This window comes from Monodelphis domestica, chromosome 8 (assembly GCF_027887165.1).
Source record: "Monodelphis domestica isolate mMonDom1 chromosome 8, mMonDom1.pri, whole genome shotgun sequence".
Taxonomy (NCBI): domain Eukaryota; kingdom Metazoa; phylum Chordata; class Mammalia; order Didelphimorphia; family Didelphidae; genus Monodelphis; species Monodelphis domestica.
Window position 1 is genome coordinate 184,758,447 of NC_077234.1, and position 16,462 is coordinate 184,774,908.

The following is a 16,462-nucleotide window of genomic DNA, read 5'->3' on the forward strand; positions in this document are numbered from 1 at the left end:
AACCCTTATTTTCTCTCTTAGAATCAGTATTAAGTAGAGGTTCCAAGGCAGAAAATCGACAAGGGCTAGGCAATTGGGGCCAAGTGATTTGACCAGGGTCACACAGCTAGGACATAACCAAGGAGAGATTTGAACCCAGGACCCTCTCTCTCCAGCCCTGGCTCTCTATGTGCTGAACCCACTAGCTGCCCCAATTCTTCTTAATTGATCATTGGTTAACCTAAGTTTTCACCATAGTATTTAAAGTAGGACCCTAAAGGCGTTACTGATAGACAATTAAAAAAGAAAATAAATAAACCACAGATGAACCCCAAGTCTTCTCAAACTGGGTCTCCTTCAGTGTCAGATACATCCTAGAAGCAAGAAAGATTATTAGGGAAGGGGCAGTATATTTGCAACCCTACAGTTTAATTTTACAGTGAAACTGGATATATTTTAACCAATTGAACATAACATCAACATAAAAATGCACCCTTATTAAAGTCAAGCCCTATCATTAAACAAATCAGTAATGTTCCTTTCTGTATCTCATCTTGTTCCACTAACTTCATCTTTACAAGCATTTAACACATGTCCAATAATCCTTATCTTTGCAGGTCATTAGGATCTGAAAACTTGCTTCTTAGGGGAGCCTCTCTAAAGAACACAGAGAAAATCTTTGGTAACTATTTTAATTAATGAATTATTAATAATGGGTTCTAAAATAAATAAAGATACATTAAGTAAAGTTAAAAATCTATAATGGCACTATAAGAGCATCATATTTTTACTTTGATGTACTATAGCTTTCACTACTGTGATAATTATGCTTCAGGAAGGAAATTATTAGAGATATATAAACCACAACATGAGAGCTGATGTTATTGCTTACAGATTAAGTGCTTGTATTCTTAGACTCAGAAGAGCAAGATTGTACCCATGTAAGAATTCAGTCAATAAAATTATTTAAAGAATTTATTCTAAGATATGTAAAGATAGCTCTAATCCCCTGGCACTCTGTTTAGCTTCTTGGGGGATATTTTCTTATTTCATTTTTAATTGTGTCATAAAATGCACCACAGGGATTCTTTGTTGCAATAAAACAAAACATATTTATGAGCCTAATTTTAGAGAGCATATTCTAGATTATTTGGATTTTAAGAAGGGGAAGAAAAAAGGGGATTTCTTTACCTCAAAGTAACTCTATCTGAATTTATTTTATCTTATTTTTAAAGCTTAGCTTGTGAAATGAAAATGATTATCTTCCTAGAATTTCAGTTTTTATGACCATTGTAAGTTGCATAGCTTTTGTTGTAAATGAGGCATGCTTATATTTTTGATAAAATAGTATTCTTTTTTAGGTGTGGCTGTATATACTGGCATGGAATCAAAGATGGCATTAAATTACCAATCAAAGTCACAGAAACGATCGGCTGTAGAAAAGTAAGTCTTGTTGCTTCTGTGACAGCCAGAATTTATATAGCATTTACTACATGCCAGGCAGGCACTGCCTGGGAGGTGGGTGCTCATTTTACAGCTGAAGAAACTTAAGGCCAGCAGAGGTTAAATGACTTGTGCCACAGTCACCCAGCTATACACTGTCTGAATCTAGATTTGAATTCAGCTCTTTCTGACTCTAAGTCCTGTGCTCTATCTGCTGCCCCAGCCAGCTGCCCTCTCATAATGCTTATAGTGCATGGAAATGGAATTTCCATGACATAAGTGATTCAAGAGAGTAAATAGCAGAGATATACAAATGACCTTAATTTTGTATTTATATTATTTGAAGTAAACATGTCAATTAAAAATTTTCCCCCTAAGGGATTTCATGGGAATAGACTAATTCCTAGTAAATGATTTCATTTTTTAAGATGATTCACCTTTTTCCCATCTGCCTACCTTCCAGTCTCCCCCCCCCCCCCCCCCGCTTCCTCCCTCTCCCCCCTCCCCGCTATCCAATTTGGTTGTTCTGTCCCTAAAGAAGTATTACAATATAACAATTTCATTGAAGTAAAGTTAATTATAAATCCTCATACTGTCGTGAAAAGGGACCAAAGTCATTCAGAAAACCTGGGTTTGAATCTGAGCTTTGACATTTATTAGCTCTATGACCTTGTCCAAATGATTTTACTTTTCTGGGTACCTGCCTTGCTTGATCCCAAAGAGTTATAACTGTCCAATGAGATCATTTGTAGGAAAGTATTTTTCCAACTGGAACAGACTATACAAATATTAAGTTACTTATTCTTACTTGTTCCTCATTCTTCCTTGGAAAAGTTGAATATTACTACTGGGGGTTCCTAGAGAATACTAATCATTTTTAACTGTAATAGTACCTTGCATGTATGATGTGCCATATGAAATATATCTCCTGTGATGAGGTTTGGTTGGGTTTTTTTTTAAATCATTATCAGTGACTAATTTTTTTATAAAATAAAATCTCTTTAAATCCAGTAAGAAAATTACTAGAAATTTTTCACATTTTCTGCACCTTTCCAAAGGATATGAATGTCCTTTATCTGTAAACTGGTTGTTCCATTAATGAGTTGTATTTCAAATATGGAGGTTGTATGGTATAATGGAAATTATGTTAGCATTGGAGTTAGAAGTTCTGTGGTTGGGATGCCTGTTTACCTTTCAGCAAAACATTTGGCTTTTGTGAGGAAAGGGGGGCTGGGGAGAATTCATGTCTTAATTTCTCAGAAATGAAATGAGAAAAACTATATTACTCCTGAGATCTCTTTTCAGCTCACTGGTTAGCAATGTATTAATATCACTTTTAGCAGATTTTATCTCCAAAAGACCTATGAAGTATATTTTATCTGCATGATTTTTAATTGATCTTTAAAATTTGAATTCTGCTTAATTATCACATCAAAAGTGAAATCTGAGATTTTGTTCTTTACAAACAAGGATACTTTGTCTCCTGGATGTCTACACATGACAAATTTGTTTCAGAAATAGCTATTGGAAAATCAAATTTCCTTTCAGAAGAACCGCTACATTTTTGGTTCATCTTCAGCATATTTCCCATCATAGTATGCACTATTGTCAGCCTTTGTGGTGACATTGTGGGGGAAATTGCTGAATCTTGAACCCATTATTTGACTACTTAATGTTAGGAGAAATTGATTTTTAAAGGCTATCTTAACATGTCAGATTTTTTAATCAATTCAAGTTATGAGTAAATGAACAGTTACTTGAAATTTATTGAGTGATACTTGTTTTGGCTACATGTGGGTTACCTCCACAATCTGTAAGATCTCGCCCTTCTCTTTTATTCCAAAAACCAGATGCATAGTGATAACAATAAACTTGTGTCTTCATACATGCTTTGTAGAAGTCAGCAAAAGATGGAAAATCTTACTGAAGTTTTTCCCTGTTTTATATATTATTTGCATAATATAATTGTACGAAAGGAGATTTCATTATTTCTCTAGGAACTAATTAACTGTTAATGCCTTTTTATTTTAGATCAATGAATGTATTCCTTGTTGTGTACCTCTGTATCTTAATCACTAAAGCAGTGATAAACACTGTCCTGAAATATGTGTGGGAGAGTGACCCATTTCAAGATGAGCCTTGGTTTAATCAGAAGACAGAATCAGAGAGAGAGAGAAACAGGGTATGGAAAATGTCTTCTGAAATGTTTTACTCTTTTTATAATGTTCAGAGGTGATTTACATAGAATTTTTATTAAAATGTGGAACCCAACAAATCTGACACTTGAAAGAACTGTGTAAATTCGAGCTACATTGTATAGTGGCTATACTACATTCTTGGAAACCCCAGCCAGCAGGGACAAAAAAAGGACAATGGAAGGCAGCCAGGAGAAAAACAGGAAAATGGAAAAATGGAAGCCCTTTATGCATTTGAGAAATATTAAAATGAGAAGATATGGTCAGTTTCTCCCACCCTTTTAATTTCCTGCATGTGGTAGCAAATCCACTTTCAGATGAGAGGATTTGTGGTAACTCAACATCCATATCAGACAAGGGGAAAAGGAGAAAGCATTTACACTAGACTTCTGTGTCCCAAGAGATTTATTTAAAAAAAACAGTCTTTATGCTGACTGGAAAAAGGAGTGGTGTGCATCCAGACCGGCGTGATGATGTAGCAGTTTCTTGAAAAATAGCTTCTCAGCTTTCCATTTTATATAAGAAAAATTCCACCTATGACATATTTAGAGACACGCTTTTCTTTTCAAGCATCCCAGGGATGGATGGAGATCAAGGTGTTATCTCTTACCTATACCTCTAGATGCATATATTGAGGTCTTTGAATACTGTAATTTAGTGAGGGGAGTGAGACTATAGAATTGGAATGTCTCCTGTATTACTTGGTCAGGTAACTAGAGGGATGTGGAGGATGTTATCTGTGATTCCAAGTGCTATGGAACTCTTTGGACCCATGAATATATTTATTCATAAAGTTATAATTAGAGAAACAGGAGTTTGGTTTCAAAATTAAAAGCAAAAAAAAAGCAAAAAGTGGTAAAACTACAAAGTTATACAGGTTTGCAGCCAATTTCAAATTGCTTGGCAAATGTCAGGAGGTTGGCCTTTCCTTGCTTGCTCTAGTAAAGATCAAAGGATCTTTGATTAAGGGGTTTATGTTTTTGTTTTGTTTTTTCCCATTGGGATTCTTCAAAGGAAGGCTTACTCAAATTCTGCAGGGGAGGGGAATTGAGTTTCCGATACACAAAGATCCTAAAAAAGGGAGAAAGGCCTTTTAAAAAATCATCATACCTACATATAAATGTATGGGCACATATGTATATACACACACACACTCTCTCTCTCCAGCAAATAATATCAATTAATTTGTATTCCTCAAAGGAAAGACAAAACTTGGAGTTCAGAAATCCCAAGAAGCAAGCATAATCTTATAGACATCATTAAATCTTAGGATTTAGAATTGAAAGAGACATCTTGAAGAAACCACTAGAATTCCCTCCCTCTTATTTTACACATGAGAAACTAAGACCTAAAGAGATTAATTGATTTGTGTGCCCCCCCCCCCCCCCAAGATCATAGAAGTAGTGAGTGAAAGAGCTTAGCTTCCAGCAGTCTTTCTTCTCTACCACACTGCTTCTCAGTCATTGGACAGATCACAGAAACCCCAGACAGGGCGCCATGAAATGAATCCTGACATTGCGGGTTTGACAGGTCTCCTATGGTCTGGGCAGGACAACATCTTAAATTAGCCATTATCAGACAGTAAATTCACTCCTTCAATTCTTGACCCTCAGATACTCCTTCTATAAGCCACACTGAAGACCCCAAACATAGTCTCTTGTCCATAGGGCTCAAGTTTTAGGACCTCGGCCACTCTATAGGCAGGATAGAAATGTCTCTTACTGATTATAAATAAAAATGCATTCAAATATTCAAAATTTTGTGCTTTCTTTTTCCAAAGAGATCCTGAATCTCCTATACTGTAGCAAATATGACCACAATCAAAGAGGAGACTCGTATTTAAAATGTAAATCTTCTTAGTTGGGTTTGGTTGGTTGCTATTCTGTAATTTAGGCATATAAATCTACCCTTGTCTCTTGGTTAGTGGTCAGTGGGGGAAATTGGAGGGTGGATCATTTAAACCCAGTGTTGCTGCTATCAAGGAACTCTCCCCATCTTGGGATTTCAAAAACACTTTTCAAAAGTGTCCTTATCATCTGTGCCTTATAACATGTTATCCAAATGCCCTGCCTTTCCTGCTTCCTCCCCCCGCCCCCCAGACAGATTAAAGAATGTGAATTCTGTGAAAAGATAGCAAACATTCAAATCAAAAAGGTAAATAAATAAGTGAGGAGGCGAGTGGTGGTCACGTTTGAATACCCCAACACTCAGGGAGCTTAAATTTGGGAGAAATGTGTTTGTGTGCATTTATCATAAAGTTGGGAAGCTTAAAAATATGTTTAGTAAAATTTTTATTCTTTCTTCCTTTTCTCAGTTTCTCAAAGCTTTCACCGACTTCCTTGCTTTTATGGTACTTTTTAACTACATTATTCCAGTCTCCATGTATGTCACAGTTGAAATGCAGAAATTTCTTGGCTCCTATTTTCTCTCCTGGGATGAAGAAATGATTGATGAAGAAACAGGTGAAGGACCTTTAGTTAACACCTCTGACCTAAATGAAGAATTAGGACAGGTAGGTTAACTAATAAACTTAGAAATGAACTTTGTCAACTGAATGTGTCCTGCTATGTGAATGAATGTATGCAAAACATCTAGAGAGTTCAGTCATTGATTTTTTAAGTTTCAATTTACATGTATGATGTCAATTCACTACATCCTATAAGAGTTGAAAAACCAGAAAAATGACCTTTTGAAAGGTTGCAGAAACAACAATTTCTTCATATTTATAAATCATAAAACATCTTTGGTGACTGGTTTCTAGAACTGTGTAGTTGAGCTGTGGACCTTCTTTTTTTTTTTTAATTTTTATTTGTGTTTTTAACGCTTTCTGTCTTAGTAACAACTGAGACAGAAAGGCAAGAACTAGGCAAATGAGGGTAAATGACTTGTCCAGGTCACATAGCTAAGAAGTGTCTGAGGCCAAATTTGAATCCAGTTCCTCCTGACTTCAGGTCTAGCTGCCCCAAATTCCTGGTTTTAATAATATAAAGGAAATAGTGAACTTGGAAAAAAAATCACCTTCAGGATGCTTACACATTTTGCTCATTTCAGTATAAATTAATTGTCTTCCAAGCTTTGATTCTTACTGAGGACTAACTCTAAGGCAACCTACCAGCCTTCACTACGTCAGGTCACTCAGGCATTTGCATGGCAGCAGCGGGTTATCTCTAGTGGTTTGTTATTTATTCTTTCCAGGAAAAAGTTCTGAGATATACATATCAAAGAAAAAAAGACCTTTAAGATTGTTTGCTAAATAGTTTTCCATGCAAAAGAAATATCTGAGAAAATGTCTTTCTCCTTAGTTCAAATTAAATTGCTTGCATAAATATAGTAGTATCATTGAGAACCAATTTTTGGCCAGAAGATATAGATAATGTTTAAATCCCATTATGTTGCCCTTGCTTTCTGTGTGCCTTATTCTAGTTAGCATTTGTAACAAAAATGTGTATTTCCAGGATCTAATACTATGAAAAACAAATACACGGTGATCCCACAGGGTATTGTACATGGGAGAAATTCACAAAAAGGAAAAACTTATCAAATTTTGTCAGTAATAAAGGTTTCCAGGTTCCACTTATTTATATATACATGAATACATTTTTGCTCACATCAGTAAGTTGGACTTTTCCACATGGAGTTCATTGTATTAGTATCCTTTGTTAAGATGTGGCAGCTAAACTTTTGGTCTCATCCTCAACAAAAAATTATTTATTAAGGTTCAACTGTTCAAAGCAACAGTATCAGGCTGCAATGCACAGTGAATAGAGTGCGTGGGGTCTAGCCTCAGGCACTTACTAGCTCTGTGACCCTAGGCAAATCTCTTCACAGTACAAAATGCCCCGAGAAGGAAATGGCAAACCACTGCAACATCTTCTCCAAGAAAACTCTAAATGGGGTCATGAAGAGTTGAATAGAACTGAAAAGACCAAACAACAAGTGCAAGTCAGTTGCTAAACCTATAACTTTTGATGGAGTGACTAATGTGTTGAGACTTCAGGAGACCCAAGTCACAAAGAGAAAACAAGATGTCATCTTTCCACTTAAATACAATAGGATTAAAATGTTATAGAGCCAATTTCAGCTTTTCTCCCAGCATGTGATTATCCTTTGGCATATGAACTAGAAATATATAATCTGTAATGCTGCAATGACCACAGGCTCTTCATGGATGAAGGTTTTATGCCCTGGATTGAACACAGCTAAGTCTAGCAATGAAACCACCCATTGAGATAATAACTGTCGCTCCAAGACATGAACATGGGGGTTGGGGGGGGAGAATCACTGAGTAGTTCCTCGCCCAGTATTTGATCATTTACAAGATTTTTTACATAATTAATAGCAACGGAGAAAATGATCATTTCTCTCTTAGTGATTAAACTTCTTGTTTTAAATTGTGTCTAAAGTATCATTATGCTGTCACTTAGATTCAAGGACCCCTGGATGCTTAAACATGGCAGTTCAAGTGATATGTTAGAGTTCCCTTTATTTGCCTCAGTATGGGTCTGGCAATCCCCTGTGACATTATGTGAGATACATTCATACATTCCCGGGATGTTAAAGCTAGGATGGGAGAGATGTTGGAGATCATCTAATTCAATGTCCTCATTTTACAGATAAAGAAACTGGTAGAGAGCATAAGAATTGCCAAACTTCCTCCAAATTGGGATTTAGCTGCTCACATGGTCTGTCCCTCAGAGGAGCACTGAAGAGTATAATGTACAACAGTTAGGGACATTTCCCATAATGACTTAAGATTGCTTTATTAACAGCCTTGAGAGATAAATTATATCAACAGAAAGAGTGCTAGACTTAGAATCAAGAAAGCCAGGATTTAATTATCCCCTCAGAAACTTACTAACTTATGTCAGTGTGTTTAGCACATTGCCTCACACATAATAAATGCTTAATAAATGTCAGTTAATTGAGTAATCACTTAAACCTCATCTGAGATAATAGTACTTACATTACCCACCTTGCAAAGCTATTGAAAAGAAAGTGCTTTGGAAACCCTTGAAGTATTATTAGAAAAGTCACTTATGATTTTGCATCTATGATCTATTTAGTTTTTGAAACTTGTTTTTATAACTCCTGCCATCATAAGATGATTAAGGTTACTAGTGACTAGTAGATACTTTTCTGTTTATTTATTGTGAATTTAGCTTTTTAAAGCTTTAGATCAAGGTTTCTTAAATTCATAATAGAAGGAAATGCTAAATTTTAGTTAGAGTTTAGTGAAATCAAAGATGTAATTTTTCCCCTTCTCCCATTGTTGCCTGTTCCCATCACCAGGCCCCACTATAAGTTTTAGGGTTTTTGCTTTTCCCAATGCATAGCCTCTCCTTCCTGGCCTGACCCCATCCTCACTGTTTGTAGATTTCTCTCTCTCTCTCTCTCTCTCTCTCTCTCTCTCTCTCTCTCTCTCTCTCTCTCTCTCTCTCTCTCACACACACACACACACACACACACACACACACACACACACACACACACACACACACACACCTGGGCTAGAAAAATGACTGTGACTTTTTCATGAATTTCCTCATCAGGCATCAGTCTGGTGGCTTTTCTAGATGTGTTCAGGAGGGTTTTATGGGTCTGATGGTTTCCTGCTACTTTGCCACCTCCATCCCACTTAATGCTTTCATTCATTCTAAGTTTCAGCCTTGCCTTCTCAGCTTTCCTCTGTCCAAAGTTAAACATTGCTATCTTTTTAGCCCATCTTCATCTAACACCTGTTTTGTCATTCCACACCCTCCCCCTTTTCTTTTATTATTCTTGTGGAAGAAGGACAAAGGAAGCTGGAAAACAAGTGTAGATTTAGCAAAAACCTCCCAGGCAAGGTAGTAGAGTCCATTACCATCTTTGGGAAAGTAAAACCTTTGACTTTTTTCCTTAATTTTTCCTCCTTATAGCAAAATGCCAATTAATACATTTTAGGAAACGGAATACACTGTTTATTTTCCAGAAAGTTTAGGCTCTAGTCAGTAGGTTACTGCTTAGGGAAGAAATTTTAGAAACCCACCATCACACAAAAGAGTATTGAACTTAGGAGGAAAAAAAATATTTGTTGCAATCTTTCCTCACAGTCAAAGGCCTTAAGTTATGGACATCCTGTTTGGAGATTTTCATTTATCTGTATTAACTCCTTTTTGTAGGGATTTTGTTTATTTTTTTTTTGTTTTAAATTCAGACCTATAATTCCACTAATGTCGGGCAATTCCTGGTGAAAAAAAGAAATCCTTCTACCAATGCAGATTAGCCTCTGTGATACAATTTATTGTCAGATCAAGTGATTTGTTCATGGAATGAGTCTTGGGCCCAGGTATTCCTTGTTCCTGGGACATCTCTTAAGAAGGTCAAGTTTAATTCCATATGTAATTAATATATTTGCTTTATTCCACAGGTGGAATATGTCTTCACAGATAAAACTGGCACATTGACGGAAAACAATATGGAATTCATAGAATGTTGCATTGAAGGCAATGTCTATGTGCCTCATGTCATCTGCAATGGCCAAATCCTCCCTGACTCTGGAGGCATTGACATGATTGATTCTTCTCCTGGAGTGAGTGGCAAGGTATGTTGCAATCCAGAGAGAAAAATGATGGCAAATAGACTTTATAAGAAGAATGAGGGCTAGTGTTGCACTTTCAAGACAAAATCTTTCTCAGTGAACTCCAGATGTTGAATGGAGAGGTCTCACCTTTGGAAGAGTGTCACTCTTTGCAAAAATCCCCTCCCTTCATGTGAGCTGTCCCTAAGCTTTTACTTCTACCCCGAATGAAAGGGAATGTCCATTGTGGGAATTGGGTTCCTAAAGTTCTCAGATTCTACAGTAATTGAAAATATCTTACCTAAAATTAAATAGCTAACATTTCAGAGTGGCTGTGAACAAAATTAGTACAAGAAGGTTTGGGGGATGATTTGATTTGACGCAATTGCCTCCCTCTCTTCATTTACTATCAACAAAGAAGAGCACCTGGAATGACAGAAAGGAGGGTTAACTTCCTGTATGTCTCAGGTAACTGAAGCTCTTTAAAAATGGAGATGAGGTGACAAAAAGCTATATTGGAAGAAAAACAGCTGTTGAAATATAACTCTTCCACATCCCAGTGACATGCAGGAGGATGATTATATGCCTTCTGTGGTCTTTAGCAGCATTAGAAAAACATCCCCCTCTCCAAGAACCTTGTTACAAAGACTTTTGACTGTGTTCTGAGCCAGCTCAGAGACAGGATAGTTAAATCTGTCAATCGACAAACACTTTTTAAGCTCTTACTGTGTGCCAAGAACTGTACTGAGTTGTGAGGTTCCAGGAATATAAAGCAAAAACAAGTCATGGCTTTCCTAGAGTTTGTTCCAGTGGAGGAGAGACCGTGTCTATAAACAGTCTCATTCAAGCTACATACAGGGATTGAGATGGAAAGTAACCTCAGGAGTAAAGACAGGAGCAGGGGGTGAGAGTGGGGTTAAGAAAGACCTTCCACAGAAGGGAGGGGGTATTTGATCTGCGTCTGGAAGGAGGCAACAGTTTCTGTGATGCTAGCTTTGTTTTATCTAGTCTGTTATGCTCTCATTTTTCAAGTGAACATGTTTTAATGGCAAGAATCCTCCTGTTCTCCACATTTCAGTACAGGAAGCTACAATTCTGCAGAAATTCAAAGCTTGGAGAGGAATAAAGCATTGTATGATTTTTAGCCTGAATGTAGTGATATTATACCAGAAACTCAAATGCTGTGACTTCTGCCAGCACCCATCTCAAGCCAAGCTTATCTTAGATCCTGCACTCTCCCCTGGTTCTCCTCCTCCCTGTCTGACCACAGCTTCTCTGTCTCCTTTCCTAGTTCTTTATCATCCACATTATGCCCACAAAGAGTGGGAGCGTCTCTCCCAGAGGCACTGTTCTGGGCCACCATCTCTTCTAGTGCTCTCCTGTTTTACTTGGCAATGTCATGGTTCCCTTTATCCTCTACACAGATGACTCTCAGATGTACTTCTCCAGCCTTACCCTCTCCCATGCCCTTGGGGACATCTCAGCCTTACACATCTTAAACTCAATATGTCCATTACGGAGCTTAGTAACTTTCCTACAAAACCCTTACTTACTAATTACCTTTGAGAATATCACTTACTTTTTAGAAAACCAGGTTTGCATCCTAGATGTTGCCCCTGGCACCGCACTCATTCACCCCTCACAGCCATTCATGACCCAAACCTTGTGGTTTGCACTTCCTCTTCCTTTTCTTCTCTGACCTTGCACCGTCCTGATGTGGACCCTTAATGCCTCACTCTTGGACTAGTACAAAGCCTCCGTGGTGGGTCTCCCTGACTCGGTTCTCTCTTCTCCAAGCCATCTTCTCTTCAGCTGTCAAATTGATCTTAATAAAGCTCTGGTCTGATCAAATCACACCCCTGTTCAACTTCTGTGGCTCCCTGTTGATTTCAGGATGAAATATAAAATATAAAATCCTTTGATTGATTTTCAACACTCATGATAACCTGGTCCTTTCCTGCCTTCAAAGTCTTCTGTGATCCAAAAGCACTGGAGTCCTTTTCACTTCAAATGCAATCCTTTTGCCAAGTGACCCTAAACTTTGTCACTGGATGTCTTTTATAACCAAAGTGCTCTCCTTCCTCTCTGCCTCCTGGGTTTCACAACATTGTTTTAAGTCTCCTCTAAATCCTATCTTCTGGAAAAAAGAGAAAAAAAACAACTTCCTGACCTCCATTAATCTTGCCACCCTTCCTCTGAAACTACCCCCTTTTTGTCACTTACGTATCTTATTTGTACATAGCTGTTTGCATGTTGTCTCTCCTGTTAATAGACTGAAAGCTTCTGGAGAACAGAGACTATTTGGGGGCTCTTCTTGGAAGGCCATTACTTAGCTCAGTGCCTGGCACTGCTTAATAAATGTTAGTTGACTAACTGAACAAGTTAATTTAGAATAGTATAATAAAGAATGTCTTTGGGTTCAAGTCCTCTGTCCATTACTACATCTGTGATCTTCAACAAGTCCATTCAACTCACCAAGCCTCAGTTTCCTCATGAATAAATTAGTGCAAGAGGTAAATAAGATGACCTGTAACGTCCCTTCTAGCCTGAAATCTATGATCTTGTCATTGTTAAATGGAAAAGAGTCATCATCATACTGCTTTACTTATAACATTAATCTATGGTATGGGCAATCGTAAACAAAATTCCACTGTTGATGGTGTAATTTTGTAGGTTAATAGACCTGTTCTGACATTCCTTGGAGAATTTTAAAAACTTCTTAATTCATCTGATTCTTTGAAGCCACTCTCCCTTTTATTTAAAGTGTCCTCAACGACATATATACATATTCATTTTTGACAGTCTCAGAGGTGAATAAACTCTTTATTTCACTGAAGTTCTAGAATTTTCTTGTCTTCAAATTTCCAGGGATCTTAGATTTTTATATAGCCTTCATCTAACTGTCTTTTCAACATGCAGAAGTCATCCTTTGTAACAGGGAATAAAAAAAGAAAAAGAGTTTAGCAAAATTAACCAAAATAAAAATCAAGTCTAACATAGTATTCAGTTTTCTATACCTGAAAATCTTTAATCTGTGCATCTCCATGCAAATGATTGTTAAGATGTTTTTGAAAAAGAATTTGAGGGGGCAGCTGGATGGCTTAATGGATTGAGAGCCAGACCTAGAGACAAGAGGTCTTAGGTTCAAATCTTGCCTCAAACACTTCCTAGGGGTGTGACCATGGGCAAGTCACTTAACCCCCATTGCCTGGCCCTTACCACTCTTCTGCCTTAGAACCAATATACAGTATTGATTCTAAGCTGGAAGGTAAGAGTTTTAGAAAATAAAATAAAATATTTAAGCATCACTAAATTCCACCATATAGCTATCAAAGACAAAATAAGAGTTTTTTTTGGTGTTCATTACTTCATAAAGAATCATTCATTGACCTCAGATACCTCCTAAATTTGTGACTCTGGGTAAGTCACTTAACCCCAGTTGCTTAGCCCTTGCTGTTCTTCTGCCTTAGAACCCATGCTTAGTGTCGATTCTAGGATGAAAGATATGGGTTTCAAAAAAAAAAAAGAAGAAAAAAGAATCACCTCTTCTTCTTTGTTGCTTTTGATTGTCTTCTCTGGATTTTAAAGCTCTCCTACTTCTGATTTTTATTTTACTGTCTGTCCGACATTTTGATAGGAAAGAGAAGAACTATTTTTTCGAGCTGTCTGTCTTTGCCACACAGTTCAAGTGAAAGATGATGTTGCCGTAGATGGAACCAAAATGTCACCTGATTCATCGAAATCCTGTATATACATTTCATCATCACCAGATGAAGTGGCATTAGTTGAAGGCATTCAAAGGTAAGTTCAAGGGGCAAAGCTGGGTTCATCCTTAGTTGCTTATAAATTCGGAAGTTCTAAAATTCCTGGATTTTCTCTTTAATTTTTATAGGCTGGGTTTCACATACTTAAGGCTGAAAGACAACTACATGGAGATATTAAACAGAGAGAATGATGTTGAGAGGTGAGTATATGTTCAAATCAAGGAGTCGGAGAATGAGGTGAAAACGGGGTTTTTTTTAATCAGTCTGATCGCCATGATCCAACCTTAATTCAACAATTATTAAACAAATATTATATGCAAGGTATTGTAATTAGAAGCCTTAGGATATAAAGACCTTTCCTTCAAGGGACTTACATTCTTTGAGGCTATATACCACCCACAGAGATAATTAAAATACAAAGCAGTGTGGAATAATTTCAGGTGGGAAAGATGATTAACAGTTGGGGGAATTGGTAAAGACCAAAGGGCAGAGGTGAGGAGAAAGTACATTCTTGTGTCCAGACAGTAAATGGATCATCTTCTAGAGGGAACCACTGGCACAGTTGAATCAGTATGGAGGCCTGAAAGAGGAATAATATGAAATCAGACTAGAAAGGTGTATAAGAGCCAAATTATGGAGAGCTTAAAACGCCAAACTCAGGATTTTGTATTGCAAAGTATTAAAATAAACATTGGAAACTTCTCAATTGAGGGTGTGCAAATCAAATGTATATTTTAGGAATAGTTATAATCCTGCTTTATCCTAATTTCACTCTTCCCCACAAAGCCCCCACACACAGACACTGTAAATTGTAATTGAAACATTCTAACAATTTTATACTATTTGAGCCATTTGGGGGGACAGAGCTATGGATAGAAATCTTTGTCATGTATTGGAAAGAAGACATTAAGGACTAATGTGAACTCCACTAAGCTATGGTGTGGGATCTTGGACAAGTCAGTGTGGGTTGAACTAGGTGATTTCTAAAGACCTTTTTAGCTCTAATGAGGTTCTTGAGCCTTTTTTTGGATCCCTTTCTGGTGAAGCCCATGGACTATTCAGAGTAATGTTTTTAAGTGCATAAAACACACAGGATTATGAGGAAAACCAGTTGAGGTGAAAAAAATACCTAATAGTAGAAATTCTAATTATTCTCTGAAGAAAGAAAATATTTATAATAATTTCTATAAAATTCTGTGATTAGAGGTTCTCATTTTATATTGATCTAGCCATTTTACATGCTTTTAGAATTTTAAAAATATAACTTCTTGTTGAAGGAATATAATTTGGTGAGGTCTGAGCTTCTAATTTCAGAGTGTAGAGACACTCCCGCTATTGAGAGAACTGAGAGTCTGAATGCAGATAGACGCATACCATTTTTCGCTTCATTGCCTAGGGGGGTTTTAGTGATGTGTCTTCCACAACATGCCAGAGATGGAAGTATGTATTAAATGAAAGCACATGTTCTACCTATATCAAATTGCTTTCCATCTCAGAGAGTAAGGAAGGGGAAAGGAATTTGAAATTCAAAATGTGCAAAAATGAATGTTAAAAATTCCTTCTACGTGTCATTGAGGAAAGAATTAACTATTACTGGGGGTGGGGGGAAGCTTCCTCAATTGATGGAGGTTGGCAACTGTCTATGGCATATAATCTTAGACAGCTGCCTGAAGCAACTGAACATTTAAATGACTTGCTTGTGGTCACACGGCTAAGCTATGCCAGAAGGAGCACTTGAATTTGCCTAGTTTGCAGAGATTAGAGTAGATGACAACGACTGCTCTATTAATCTTGTCCCATGGCAAAAATAATGGACAAGACGGTTGGGAGGATGATTGCCTTTGCCATGTAATACAATCAGGTGAACTAAAGAGCTGTGGAGAGGGAAGCCTTTAAAACCTAAATTTTAAATAACATTATCTACTGGAGAAAATGTTTATGTTCAAGCAGGGAAATAATTCTCTCCAGACCCTTACCCAGGGTTCTTATGACAGTCTCCTGTCCTTTTCTCCACGAAACATTAACCTGTGATTTCAGATCACATCATCACAAAAAACTAAACATAAATCATATATTATTATATAAAAATTCACATGATTTAAATAGAAGAGGGAGATAATAGTGGCATATGATGCTAAGTAAACACCACTTTTAGTGTAATTTTTTAAAACGACTTTACTGTAATTTAAAAAATAAAACAAATCCTTAGTATTGGAATAGGTTTTCCACTTGCTCTTAATATAGTCTGGAATAATGCTTAATACATTTAAACTAGCACATAATATGGACTCCTTAGTGTTATATTTAAGCCCCCCTGCATTCTTTCCTCACTTTAGCTTTCCAATCTCATTCCACAGTATTCCCTTTCATATTATCTCTGTTCCAGACGAATGAGACTTGTGAACATTCCCTGAGCTCAACATTCCATGCCCATCAGGTATCCTCTGTACCTGGCACACATGCCCTCTTTGACATTACCTCTTATTCCTGATATCCCTTAAGGACCCCTTCCTGGTGCTCTTTCT

General features: G+C 37.0%; 1 protein-coding gene across 1 annotated transcript in view; it reads left to right on the plus strand.

The window, feature by feature from the left end:
* ATP11A (ATPase phospholipid transporting 11A) overlaps nucleotides 1–16,462 on the plus strand; it is a 234,439-nt gene that overhangs the window by 159,098 nt on the left and 58,879 nt on the right. The window contains 7 exon segments of the mRNA XM_007501271.2: nucleotides 597–661; nucleotides 1,341–1,422; nucleotides 3,454–3,604; nucleotides 5,932–6,129; nucleotides 10,024–10,197; nucleotides 13,811–13,974; nucleotides 14,066–14,137. Of these exon segments, the coding sequence (XP_007501333.2) occupies nucleotides 597–661; nucleotides 1,341–1,422; nucleotides 3,454–3,604; nucleotides 5,932–6,129; nucleotides 10,024–10,197; nucleotides 13,811–13,974; nucleotides 14,066–14,137 (906 nt within the window).